The following is a 14,961-nucleotide window of genomic DNA, read 5'->3' as shown; positions in this document are numbered from 1 at the left end:
GACCTGAAACAGATGAATATTTTTCCTCTGTAACATCTGCATAGCCTTTGGTGAGGTGTGAATCCAAGCTAATAATAATCATGCGTCTCAACAACAAACAATACACAGACTGGGAAACAAAAGCTCCAGCGATTACATAAGAGGAAGAAACACCCATTTATTCTTGTGAACTCAACCGCCTGAACTGAAGTAAACAAATGTATCACCTGATTTGATATTGGCTGAAACACTGCACAGGAACCCATTTGACTCCATTGGTGTATTCTGGAATACACGCATAACCAAAGGAAGTATGATTAAGTATTAATATTTAATGTGAATGGAGCCAAACATGGAGTCGTAGAGTGACTGCAGGAGTGAAGCAGCTCACTGACTCAGAGCTGACTGGGATCCCTGAGACTCACTCTCTGATTCATTTTTAATCCACTAGAATTATCTTTAATTTGAACAACTATGAATCACATATTTCCGCAGTAGTTGCAGTAGTTGGAGTAGTTGCAGTAATTTCTATTTCTGCAGGGCAGAGAAAACCCATTAAAGAAGTTCCTGCAATGCAGAACAAATGGTGATGGAGGGTTTTGTAGATGTGTATTTTTAAATACCATAGATAAGATCAGTTTTGAACTAGCTGTTAACAGTGTTTTTAAAACACTGTTTGTTTAAGTGCCAATTAGCAACATTAAAAGCTATAAAACAGGCTATCAGCACTTCTGTGACTTTTCAGAGCAATGTGACACATTTAACAGAGCTACAGGAAAATGAGATACTGTCGCTTCTTTTTCTCGTGTTACACATTGTTCACTAGCGCTTTTTATCAGTTCTTGAAGTTTTGTAACATCTTAGGGGGTCAAAAGACCAAGACTTTAACACTTCCTGAAAAAAGTATTTTAGCAACTTTTTATTTTCAACTAACACACATATGTGCCATTCAACTACCATCTCTGGCATTATGGACTGATCTATTCAAAATGCTTAAAGTGGTTTGTTTGCTCGCTTATAACATCATGACACATTTTATTGCATAAAGCTGTATTATGTGTAGTGCTGCTGGTTGTGTCTGTTTTTTCTCGTGGCTTGTAAAACAAACAGCCAGCTCATGGAGAGGCAGCCTAGTGACAACTCCCCTTGCCAAAACCAAGTAATATTAGTTCTGGTTCAGTCCTTTATTTCTCCACACTGTGTGTCAAGGGGCAGCCCGAACTGCAGGTATCCGGACTGTCTGCTCTCCCAAGCCCAGAGACCCAGCTGCGACACCTGAAGAAGTCGTCTGTTTACTGGAGAAGCAGTTTATAATCCTCTGTATCAGCACAGTCACTGCTTTATCGTTTACAAACCAAACAGAAGAAAAACATAGACACAACCAGAGAATATGGCATCCATGCATGACTCAAACTGTTAACTCATACTCCCTCAGAATTAACATTTAACGGTACTGTTAAATGCATCGTGCTGCATCTAAACTAGGTTAGCATAATATTGGGGTAAGCCAGTCAGAGGATGAGTAGGGCAGGCTTTTTTAAGAAAAGCAGTGAGATCCATAATAAAACTTAACTGACAGTAGTTTAAACCTGGTTAATTAGGTTTCAGTTCAGGTTAAGTTGATCTGAAGCTAAACTTGTACATGTTACCTGCTTTGTTGTTGATTTTGCATCAGGGAACTGTTGTGAAGGTATTAATACAGCAATCTTGATGAAAAAGCTTTAGTGGAGCGTTTGTAAACTGGTTCAAAAAGCTGCTGACTGTTCTTCCTGCCCTCAGAGCAGTGAGGGGGGTGAAGTCAACAGCGTGCCAGAGCTCCTGACCGTTTTGCCCATAGATGGCAATTGGAGACTTTTCAACACAACAACCTTTTTAGCAGCAAATCCAAGTCTATTCAAATCCAAATGCTCTCAGCAAGGAAAAAGCAATGTGTGTGTGTGTAATAAACAGTTATAAACTATGTGCTTTGGTCTGCACTCAAAGGTTGTCCAACCAAAAGTCGAAAACCTCAAATCATACCTTTGTTGAATTATGCAGAAGTACGAAGTACTCTAAGATTTATGTGAATCAGTCCTAATACTTAAGATTGCCATTTAATCAATTAATTAAATGTTGATAATTTGATATGTGATCGAAATAATGTTGGAGATCAAAATAACGTACACAGAAATGTAGCAGCAGGCCTGCTCTCCATGTCCAATATTCCTCCTACTTTCCTCTTGTTTTTCTTGCCTCCCCTCTCAAAATCCCTCTCCAAATGCCACTCTTCTCCTCCCTCCAACTCCCCCTTCAATATCCAGTGCGCACACGCACACTCACACACACACACATACAAACAAATCCTTTCTCCTCTCCCCCATCACATTCTTGGAAGAAGCCTTCTTTTTTCTGCTTGTTTTCGAGGAAGATGAACACAGATAGATACAGTAAACACAGGGGCACACACACAAATACACAGAACAGACAGAGCCTTGGGGTCTTCATGGTGATGCCAGTGTTTCAGACAAGCTGACATTTCCCACCCAGTCTCTGCCGTGTGTGTGTGTGTGTGTGTCTACTCTGCTCTGGAATGCCTCAGTAATTAGTCTTTTGTCCTAGCAGCATTTTCAATGCTAATTAACCCTTCTCCCATGGAATGTGCACAGGCTGTGTGGCTCCTTGATTGGCTGGACTGGGTCTGTCTCACTGTCTGATTGGTTATCAGGGTGTATAGAAGACTTTCCACTGGGTGTCTTCAGCCCTCCTCGTCTGGAAGCTAAATGACTAATTTATTCTTCCACCCTGAGATCGAAGCTCATTAAAGCGGGGCAGTGGCTCTCAGTGAGAAACGCAGCAGAAGTAGACCTGTGACCCATTTATGTGTTTGAATGTGGCAAGAAAACAAATATTATTGTTAAGCAGTCACAGTGTCACGTGTCCAATTAGGCATGTGCCCACATAAAGATTGTATTGTGTTCTAATGGCAGAAGTTATAGCCTAATTCTTACTGGATGATATGGACTGATATGCCCCTCTTCCTTTTCATACATAGACCCGCTGAGCAAAATAAAGCCATATATTAACTTGGTCCTTAACTTGGTTGTTGAGGAAGTTGTTGTGATGTTTGTCATACAGTACTGGATGTTGTTAAGGTTTTCATACAGAATATCAACTGACATCGTGGTCCGTCTGAATATTTCTTCTAGGGGTGTCAACGTCTACACGTGTAAACGGGTACACGGATAACAAATCATAACCGTTTAGAAAAATCAATAACCGTTTACACGTCTTTTTTTTTCCTCCTCCTCCTCCTCCTCCTCCTCGTTCATTTCTCATCAATATATATACTATTCAGGGTTTCCTCTACATGTAATTTACTGTGGCGCACCGCCACGGCAAAATAAAAGCCGCCACAGCTTAAAAATTCAGGCATAAATAAATCTAGTGGAAATATTTTACCGTCGTCTTCCACCGCAGTCTTTGACGTTAACTAGCATGTTGGATATTTAGCTTGATAATTGGCTAGAGGATTAAAATGGTCACTTAGAGCCTGCACGGGTCACCGCATCCGACCCGTTTTCCGACAGTAGCACAGATTACATTCCGTACCAGAGCCGACCCGCTATAAATTGATACCGACGGCCGAAGAAAAATTGGACGGACGCAATTTTTAAAAGTGAAAGTAAGATAATGTTGCCTGAAAGCTTCAGATAATAACATTAACTAACTATACAATTAAATGTTCCCACTAGCGCAGTTATCCGCATACATGATAGATGAATGGGGCACAATGTTACGTTGATATAAAAAATAAAAAAAAAAAAACCCGCAGCCACAGCCAGTGTCGCGTCACCTCACTTCAAGTTGACTGGGGGACACGATGGCGACGGTCAACAAGCGGAGCACTGTGTGTTTTTTGAACAAACTGCCAGTGGAAATCAAGTTGAGTGTAGGCTATGTCAGGCAAAGTTGGCTTACAACAACAGCACGGGATCCATGCTAAACCACCTGCGATGGAAACACCCGAACAAGTTGGAGGGAGAGACTGCTGCTGGCATCGGTGCTACCACAACTGCGATAGAAAGAGATCATAAATCTCCGACGTGTAACCGGGTACACGTCGGTTAGAAGCCCTGTTTACACGTGTAGAAAAAATTGTAAACGTTGACACCCCTAATTTCTTCACTCCTTGTGAATTCCCGCAGCGTTGTGCACCCCTTATTAAGAACCTATAAAATCAGTTTTAGTGCTTGGTGGGAAAGGCTCTAAGCCTCGATCTGTAAACTATCGCACCATTGATCAAAAATGGGACCAACTGAGATTCTAGACCAAATTTCTCCTCCAATTCGAGATAATAAAATTCAATTGGCTCTGTATATATAGCCTTAGTTCTTCTGGCCGGATTTAGTTCTTACAAACTGTGTTCCTTTTATTATGAGCTCTTCCTTTCTCTGTTTGTTTATTGACCCGTAAAAAGATTACATAGGGCACCTTTAGGAAGGAAAAATGATTAAAAAGTATATGTTTATTGGATTCAAATAGGAACACAGATAAGATTTAGGCCTACATTTTATGAGGAGTAGCCCCCCAAAGCATCCAAAAAAATGTTTATTAATAATAGTTACTTTTGGGACCTATTGAGGAGGTAACTATGCATTTTTTTGGTTTTCAGTTATCTATACTTTCAGTTGTAAACTTGTGTAATAAACCTAGCAATTACATATCATTAGTAGGTTAGCAGCTTTGACCTTATGCTTTCATACCAGAGTAGGAGGCCTGATGCCTGCGATACTGGGCTCTCCGAAAAGAGAGGATCTGTTACAGTGCAGGTGCTGCAGCAGCAGTCAGTCATGCTTAAATCATCCTCATTATTTTCATCCTCCTCCTACTTTTCCTGCGAGCTGAGAGACCTGGAGCCCAAAGATGTTGTCATTTCCCCAGTGAGCCACTCTGTGAACAGCTTGCCACAAACTACAGGATGAGCTCATACTCTATTACTTATTCATAGACACCGTCCGCAGGCTGACGCAACCACAGACAGACACGCTGGCTAAAAGGAGGTGCACGGGCATGTTTGCAGGCCAGGCCTGGGGCTGGTAGGCATTTATCCGATGGCAACAGAACGGCAGGATGCAGATGACAAACAGCAATTCTAACATGTTTTTGTGTAACATCCTGCAGTGCAGCTGCTTATCTTTGTTGCTGTCTGTTGTTTGTCACATCTTGGCTGCATCTTTGGGGGCTAAATCTGTGTTTGAACTACAAAATATGCTTGAAATTGGCCTCTAGACACGTGGCACTTGTTTGCATCACTGAGATCTTTTTTAACTTCTTTCTCACTGATTAAAACTGGCATTTAGCCTAGCAGAAACCAATGGACGCCGTTTAACTCTGCCAGTCCATGTTTCACACAGTCACTGGGTTGTTGTAACATGCTGGGGTCTGTTTGTTTGTCTCAGTGGTTTCATTTATTCAGTCTGTTCTTCTCTGATGGCTGCCTTCTGACTGCTGGTGTTTTCTTGTTCTCAGTGTGTGAATCAGACACATTTTTTTTTTTTTATAGATCACAGGGAACATATTCCCCGAGTTACAGGCCTCAGTAGCCCTTTTTAGATAGAAAGGGTGGCACATTTGCCCCAAGGTAAGGACGGCAATGTGCTGCCTTGTCTTTCTAAAATGGAGGCGTAATATTCCCCCTTTTTCAAAAGCCGCCACCGGGGTAGGCATAAACATGTGACGTGATGTTAAGCTCGAAGTTGGGCTGTGAACAGTGACAACGAATTTGTCTTCAAAATAAGAGCTTTACATTGCATCACATTGGAGTTCAGAACTGGGTTCTTAGCGGGGGGCTTTTAATTTGAAAGTAGCGACCGTTCCTAGCTTGCCGACACAACAACAAGCTGACCCAACCAAACAGCTACAGAGACCGAGGAGACGCTAGCATCTTCTGGATCTCAGCGGCTGTCCAGTTGCTCATTTTAATGTCGGCGGATGAAGCGGACTGATTGTTGTGATCAGCTGTTTCCTGGTTTTAAAACTCTCCGGCTATGGGTCGCACAACAGTGCAGGTCATCCACACCTCTGCCCATCTAATGCAGGGGCCAGCACATTGACGCCTCGGTTTTAGATAGCAGACGAGGCGGAAATAAGTGTACCCTCCGAGGTGGCAAATCGGCGGACCAAAACAGACCCTCAATTTATGGCCTTCTGTCTAAAACCGTGGACCTAACCACCAAAAGGACTGGCAAATTGGCGGCTTGCTGCCCCGTATAAAAATGGCTACTTATAGTGAACCTCATTGTATTGTGGATGAACAAAACCACAGGAAAATATGAGCGTGATAATCAAGCTGAATTGCATACATATAAAGCTGTGTCCATCCCATCCGCAAGTTTTCATGTATGTAGCTAGATAGCAATGCAATTATGGCACTAATTAGAAATTAAAATTGCAAACAGCCATTCATAATTTCTGGGTCATCTTTAACACTGAGCTGAGGGCAGTTTTGCACTACAACTAGACTGACACATTAGCTAGGTCGATGGAGGATCATGTAGGGATTCTTTATTATGTCTTCATGTTTACAATTAGCTGGCCCTATAAATAGATATCTGCATGTTAGGGCTGTGCGACACAGCCTTAAAATAGCATTGCAATATCACAATACACAATGTAAATATGTTAAACTCCTCAAAAGCACTTCATAGAGGATAGGTCTGGTGAGAACACAAAATACGATTAAACATGCATTTGGCAAAAATATCTATCGATATTGTGACAATATTCTGGGGATGACTATTGGTACATTCACAAAATATTAGCCCAGTGATTTTTTAGTCCCTCATGTTTTTAGCCTCTATGCTTTTTGCTTTATTTTAGCGTTTTAGTCTGTCATGTTTTAATCTCCAGTGTTTCCTCATGGGGGCCTGTCAGACTGGGAGTTGTCTCTGGTCCGCCGCTGGGGGTGCTGTCCTGTGGACGGTTTCGGACCGCGAGGCTACAGGGCTCTGCACCTTGGTGCGGGGCCTCCTGTCTGCCCGGGTTGGTGTGGTCTCTGTGGCGACGCCTCCCTGCGGCCTTGGAACGTGATCTCTCTCAGTGTGGCTGGCCCTCAAAAGTAGCTTTTTTAGCGCCTCAGGTCTCGTTGCCCGGCCATGTCTCTTGACAGTGACAGCTAGTGTGTGAGTGGGTGGGTCGGTGTGTCTGCGTGAGTATGTGTGAGTGTGTATATGAGTGTGTATGTATTAGTGTATGTCTCTGTGCATATCTGTGGGGGTTTCTTCTCTTGATTTTATTTAGCTGTTGTATTTTTTTTAATCTGTTGTTTTTTAAATCTCTGTAAGGCACTTTGCGCTACTTTTGTATGAAAAGCGCCAAACAAATAAAGCTTGATTGATTGATTGATTGATTAAAGTGAGTAAAGTCATGTATTAGAAAAAGTAGAACAGAGTGGTAAGTTGCGGTCTGCTCACTTCTCGCTTACATCTCTCAACTAAAACTACGGGGGATATCAGAATATTGGCTCCTGCAGTAAAAAATGGTATTTTTGGTAGACAGCATGCGAACGTCAGTAAACATCTCCACAACGCAGTACGTAGAGGCTGTAGAAATAAAGTCAACATTGTTCCTTCTTCACAATACACTTTCTTCTTTTGAATGTTAAAATTCTGACCACACATTACATGCACCCACTTTAAGAATTGGGCATTAGCTAGGCTAGATTTAGCAAATTGTTGATGGTTAATTATAGTAAAGTATTCAATAATATGAATATTATACAACAACACTAATTAGTGTGACAGAAACCAACCCTATGGCAACTAAATGCCTCTGAAACTTGTCCTGTGTTGTCTTTCGCTGAAGACAGAAGACACAATGCTGCTTGGCCTAGCTTTTAAACACCTCCCTGCTGTCTTTGTATTTAGAGAAAATGATAACTGAAAACACAAGGAGGTCAGCTGTCTCGTATTCCCCTTGGCAACCCTTATTTGCTCCCGTCGAGGTCTTGGTTTGTGTTTACACACACACAGAAAAGGCAGAGCTAAGCACATAGAGTGGTAGCTACTGCTGCACACTTAATGGGTATCATGATTTTAGCTTATCTCCACATTTAGATCAATTTGTTGATTTCATATCATATTTATGAAAGCCCATACATTTAGTGGAGTAGATATGTTTTCTGCAACTTTTTTAATTCCGGATTAATTTTTGAAAGCTTAGTTGCCTCTTGGTGGACAGCAGTGTCCCAGCAATCAGTGTGTGGGTCTGAAAGGTGCAGATTTGATCTCCGGTCTGGCTGGAAAGGTCAGGGTTAAGAAGCAAATGAGCAGCCCCTCCCTTACTGCAACCATTGTGGTGCCCTTAACCAAAGAAACCATAAACAACCACAGTGGGCGACAGATAAGATGGTGTTTGTACTGGCGAGGTTCCCTGTGTGAATGTGTGTGAGTGCTGCTGAAACAGACATTGTGTTCGTTGTGAAGCTACCCTGAGTTAACAAAGGTTTGAAAGAAAATCTGCTCTGTCTTAGGCCTGATACAATCATGTTTCTATGCTTGTGAGGACGCTGAAGTGACATTTGATCTGTCCTTTGGGATCACAAATTCTTGAATGTTTTACTGTATTCACAATATTTAGCTGACTTTGTATCAGAGCCAATAAATTCCAAAGCAAACTGGTTTCACTTGATATCAGGAGATTATGAATATTATCCAGAAACTTGCTGAATGATGTCTGTAAAGTTAGCATCCTGTGATAAGACTGATTTGACTCCAAAATATCACCACTGATGCCAGACAACAATGCACTGATGAGCTGGAGGTTCAAATCTAGATGACTAACAAAACATTGGGTTGTGAAAACAATTTGGAAAATTGGATGAAAAAAAGCTGCTGTACAACAACAATGTCTGAGATGTCGAGTGGCCTTAAATGCACCAATACAGACTTTTAAAAACAGTTATTGATGGCAGCTACATTAGAAGAAGATCATGATATGACATGCAAGAAATCAGCAAGAAATAAAAATAATGAATTGTGAAATGTAATGGACTAATTAGGCAAGCAAAAGGTGTTCCAAGATGATATACATATACATATAAAATCTAGCATTTCACTTTGAAAATAGTTTCACAGTAATTTAGATTTTGTTAGTTGAAGATATTCAAGGGGGAATGCATTTACAGTATGTGTGCAGGAGGTAACCTTTAGAAATGTTGGTGACTTCATTGTGAATATGCCCTGTATGCTAACATAATAAGAAACAAAATAATTTTAAGACCAGTGATAGAATGTAACTGAGTACATACAGTTTGCAGTTACTTGTATGTTAATTGAGTATTTCCATTTTCTGCTACCTTATACTTTCACTCCACTACATTTTGCAGATAATATTTGTGCTCACTGCATTTATGACTTGAGTTACTAGTTGTGCTGATAATTGGATTCATTTTTATAAAAGTTACATTTTAACACAATATCTTTACTCAAGTATGACTTTTGTTAGTTTTTTTCACAACACTGGTTAAGATCCATCATTACATAAAACTTAACACTAAACTACATCTAGATATGACTGTAAACCTATTATCCAGGTATCCTGTCCAGAGCGTGCACACGCACACACACACACGCACGCACACACACAGCACAGTGGGAAGAGGGTGGAGATGTTTATTGTCAGTACAAATAGACATCTGACAACAAACCAGCTGTTATAATTCCTGTGTGTGTATGTTGTGAGTGTGTGTGTTCAAGGTCTGTGAATGATTGTGTTTCTCCAGTTGAACAGCGGTATTGTTGCCTGTCTATCCTGGAAAAACGCACGCAAACGACTTACCAAAACAAAGTAGAGGCGTCTTGTTGACATCATGTATATACAATTGATGTGAAGGGGTCAAAGTCTTACTGAATGTCTTGCTGTTATTCGACTAATCAAGTACACGATTGAAAGAAAACTATGATGATGTTTGAGTCATTGTTTCATTGCTGGTTCCAGACTCTTAAATCTGAGGATTTGCTGCTTTTCTTTGTCGTTTATGACAGTAAATGAAGAGTCTTTGCCTTTTGGAATGTTGGCTGGACAAAATAAGCAATTAATCGATAATGAAAATAGTCTTTTGTTGCAGTCTCAATGTAACAGCTGAAATAATAATGAGATTGAAGAAATGAAGAGCAATGAGGGAGGGAAACTCTTTTTGATTTCCAGTTTATTCTTTATTTTTTGGCTTTCTTGTGTGATTTGCTTGGATCATGGCCGTTAGTAGAGAACTATATTCTTCATCTTGGCAACACTTGATCCTCATATTGATCATAATTTTGGCTCCATGTAATGATTGTTATGCATGAATTGAATCTGCATCTGTTCTAATTTAATATGGATTGCAGTCTTTGCCACATGTTGGGTTTAGATGTGTGTATGTATACACAGCAGACAAACAAAACTCTTAGCGCTGAGTCACTGTTAGGAGGACATGTGTCTTTTATTTGTGTGAATAAGAACTGACTTATATTTATGCAGACAGACTGCTGAGTCACCCCGAATTTTAACCCCACGTGTTGGAAAAGATGAAGAGTTTTCCATCCAGTAGTCAAGGCACCTCCATTTTACTTTGTATTCATTCATTTTTAAGATCCTTTGAAATGTGTTTTGATAAAAATGTTTCTCTTGATTTGCCGACTCAGTCATTAATCTGAATTATTTTCTGTCTTGTTTTCCTCCTCTTTCATTTTCAGGACCAGTTTGATAATCTGGACAAACACACTCAGTGGGGGATCGACTTTCTTGAGCGGTACGCAAAGTTTGTCAAGGAGAGGCTGGACATAGAGCAAAACTACGCCAAGCAGCTACGGTACAAACACACTAACAGTAAAGACACACATAAAGTAGCACATTCCAGTATGTAAAACAAATCATATCACTGAATAGTTTGGCTTGAAAACAAACTAGTATGCCCCACAGTTTTCCTAAATAACTCCTAAATGTTTTTGTGTAGCGACCTAGAAAGAAAAATATATGTGTTTTGACAGTTTCAGTCACATCCACGTAGTACTTGAGTTCAAATGCACATTTAACAATATCAGTGCTCAGTGGAGGAGAATATTGAAAACGTGAAATAAAGGCAAGCTAGGTGCTGGTGGTATATTTATTAGTTATTTGCTTTTAAATCAATGCCCCAACGCTTGTTGAGATGACTCGATAGACACAAACCCAGTAAAACCCAGTAATCCTCATTAAAAACCAGTCTCTTTGATTTCAAAGTGGGGAATTCCCCTCAAAAAACACAGACACACACACGCACAGAGGTGTGAAGAATGATTAAAGATTGACCCTGGTGTGTGTGTTGTTACATGCACGTTTTTACAGTACGTGTAGTTCAGACAATAAATCAGGCTGAAAGACATGCACACACACACACGCTCTCGCTCTCACACACACACACACACACACACACACACACACACACACACTCGCACGCATTCACACACCCCCTGGGCTCTCTAGTTAAATCATTAACTCGCTGCTCCCCTGCAGTCTGTACCATCAGAGCCTGAAGCAACACACAGGCAGAGACTTTGATGTTTGAATTTTTTATTCATCTTTATAAAATACTTAGAGCATGATGTTCTCAGGTTGTCTGTATGTGTAAGTCCAGTTTTTGTGAACACAATATATCAGAATCACCTTGAGAGAATTTCTTCACATTTTGTGTCAATGTCCACTTGGACTCAGGGATTACCTTTATTGATTTTAGTGGTCGATGGTCAAAGATCAACGTAACTGTGACCTCACAAAACATATTTTTAAGCACCAGCATTATGTATTTGTGTTGTCCAACCGTCCCATTCTTGTGAACATCATATCTTCGGACCACCTTCTGGGAATTTCTTCAAATTTGGGAAAAATGTCCACTACAACTCAAGGATGCACTGCTTAGAATCTGATGGCAAAAAAGTCGGAGGTAAAGCTCACTGTGACCTCACAAAACACATTTTTTGCCCATAACTCAAGAATTCATCCAATAATTACAATAAAATTTGACTTACAAATGTCTCATAGGGAAAATTACGTTATGACATTTAATATCAAAAGGTCAGAGGTTAAATGCACTGTAATATTCAGTCAAAAAGGTTCTGGTCATTATTCAGTGCCACAGCTCTGAAACAGTAACTTGATTGGTGCACTGAGGCATACAGTCGCAATGCAATAATTCTAGTTTGGCCATAAGTCAATAATTTGTCTGCTAGTTATGAATGTCACACAAATGTCTGATAGGATAAAATCATGAAAATCCCCCCAAAAAGTCCACTTCACTGTGAGCTTCCTAATGTTCTTCTTATAAACAATCACTCTGGACATTATTCAGCACCACAACTCAGGAACAGAAGGGGGGACTGTGACCATATTTTACGTTTGGTTGGACACTGAGTTGGTGACACTAATCTTGGCTCTCCACCTTGACAATCTGGTGATCATATAGATGGACAGATATGGATGTAAACTTCAACAACCGTGAGGTGGTAATTCTCAATAACATCTCCGTCTGCTTCCATCTGTTTCCTATCAGGAACTTGGTGAAGAAATACTGTCCAAAACGCTCTAAAGATGAGGAGCCAAGGTGAGCACACTTGCAGGATTTTTCTAATGTGTCTTTATGCTTTTATTTATTGACTGTCTGCATGCTGCTAGACTGTATTTTTTTATCCCTCTGGTTTTACAAAATAATACTACTTCATCTGTAGGATTCAGACTCAAGGTTTGATGTCGTTTTGCAAATTCTGTGTCTGGTGTCATTTGAGCTATTAAAAAGGTTGCAGTGTACTAAGCAAGTGTTAGGTGTCCTTAAGGAACATTTTACCTAGAAAGCAGACACACTCTTTCACACTACAGATACAATGTTTAGGATGATGTTGGACTGTTTTTGTTGTGAAAGTGGCACATTATAACAAAACTGTAAATATATTTAATGAGCTGCAGGGAGTAATGTAACCCATTTTACATTAAAGTGATGAAGTTAAGCCGCAAGCAGCACAGATTCTACACAGAAATATAATGTCTATAAAATGATCTGCTCATGTATGCATCGTTCTTACTCGCCTGCGAATATTTCACTTCAAAACTATTCACATGGGCAACTACACATATTCGTGATGTATGCTCCAATAGATTCATTTGCAACACAAGTATATTACTATTACTTAATGCAGATCAAGCAGGATTGGCAGAAAAACAACGGCAGCTTGTAAAGCTCAGAGAGGTCCCCGCGGGCATCTAGGGTAGTAGCACCGCAGCACTGTCTGGCTTGCTGATAGGTAGAGAGAGGTCACATTCTCTGGGTTCATCTCACCTGCCTCTCTCAGGGATCCAGTCCCGTCCAGCCTATTAAGATGTATTACTCCATTAAAGACACAAACAAACTAACTCGAAGACATTGTAGTTCAGCAACACCCGTGTTTTCCTACGGGGCAAAATTACCATTTCTATCAAAGTAGTCTGGTGGATTAGAAGAGAGCACAGTTGTGTATATCCACTTCAGTTACCTTTGTCTCACTGTCTTGATAATTTGGCATAAACAATCAACAGGTACACCACTGTTACTAGTTGCGATGTGACGTCTGGTTTGCAATGTCTGTTGTGTCAGGACCAACATACAAACATGGATTCCTGGAGTTTGTGAATTAATTTAGAATCTGTGAAGAAATGAATTGCAAATCTAAGTTGAATGTGTTGCTTTGTTCTTGTTGTTTCTTCTTATTACAAAAATTGTATTTCTTTTTAACAATATGATATGCTAAATTAAAGGATGTGTACAGTCACTGCAAGGCTAAAGCAGGATATTCATGCAATAATGTAAAATATCTCATCATGGACTACACATAATTACTGCACGTATTGTACTTTTGATACGTTAGATACGAAACATTTTTAGATTCAGGTTCCTGTTTAAACTCTCAATCGACACAGTATGTCTGCAGATGCATCTGGCATCAGACCAGAGAGGATGCTTGGTGCATGCAGGTTTAATCCCATTTTCAATGTGTGTCTGCAGGTTCACGTCATGTCTGTCCTTCTACTCTATACTGAATGAACTCAATGACTATGCCGGTCAGAGGGAGGTGGTGGCAGAGGAGATGGCTCATAAAGTGTACGGAGAGCTGATGAGGTACAGCCAAGACCTCAAAGCTGAGAGGAAGCATGTGAGTACACACATAAGCTCAGACTTCAAGGTTCTCAGTTTACTCAGCCGTTTCTCAGCAAACCTGTTGCCCCCTGCCATAAAACGGATGTTGCTGTCACCCTCGGTATCCTGTGTTACCCGTGTACACTTTTTGATTTCTGTTTGGCTTTTCTCAAGATGATAAAGATGTTTAAAGTCACGTTAACCATCTGTCTTCACCCTCTGCCACCTCCTGCTGAAAATTTGAGATCAAAATGCTTTGGAAGAACAGCGCCCTCTTCCTGATATTCAATTAAATTTCACTCAATGACTCATAAGACCATGTACATGCTAATGTTCCATATATATATATATATATATATGGTCTTGCTTGTTTTTGGTTGTCATACTCGTATCTTCAGATAAATGAAATGGTAGAACAATCTTACAGTCAACAATCTATAAGTTAAGGCTGAAATGAGAGGTTGTCTTGATTTAGTTGCCAATATTTGCTTAAAGGCTGGCAGTTCAGTGGCTTTTTTTCTTTTTTGGTAAAGGAAAACCATCTATTTTTCAAGTACAGTCTTTTGAGTTGAGTCTTAAAAGTAGTATGTGAGTGTTTTCATGTTAGCTGAACATCACTATATGATTAGGGCTGTAACTAAAGATTATTTTCATTGGCGGTCAATCTGCCGATCATTTGCACGATTAATCGTATAGCCTATAAAATGTCAAAAATTGTGAAAAGTGCTGGAGTCTCCCAGAGCCTAAAGTGGCTTCTTCAAATTGCTCCTGTTGTCCAACTAACGTTTCAAAACCCAAGGCTTATCAATAAGAATTCTTTAAGA

At 40.2% G+C, this 14,961-nt stretch overlaps 1 protein-coding gene across 3 annotated transcripts in view; it reads left to right on the top strand.

Moving 5' to 3' along the window:
* fnbp1l (formin binding protein 1-like) overlaps positions 1–14,961 on the top strand; it is a 57,800-nt gene that overhangs the window by 24,198 nt on the left and 18,641 nt on the right. For all 3 annotated transcript variants that reach the window (XM_030433715.1, XM_030433713.1, XM_030433714.1), the window contains exons 2-4: positions 10,692–10,807; positions 12,524–12,574; positions 14,006–14,153. In XM_030433715.1, coding sequence (XP_030289575.1) covers positions 10,692–10,807; positions 12,524–12,574; positions 14,006–14,153 — 315 coding nt within the window. The remainder of the gene's footprint in view (positions 1–10,691; positions 10,808–12,523; positions 12,575–14,005; positions 14,154–14,961) is intronic.

Source organism: Sparus aurata, chromosome 11, assembly GCF_900880675.1.
Source record: "Sparus aurata chromosome 11, fSpaAur1.1, whole genome shotgun sequence".
Lineage (NCBI taxonomy): Eukaryota > Metazoa > Chordata > Actinopteri > Spariformes > Sparidae > Sparus > Sparus aurata.
Note: the sequence above shows the minus strand (reverse complement) of the source record. Positions and strands in the feature narration are given on the sequence as shown.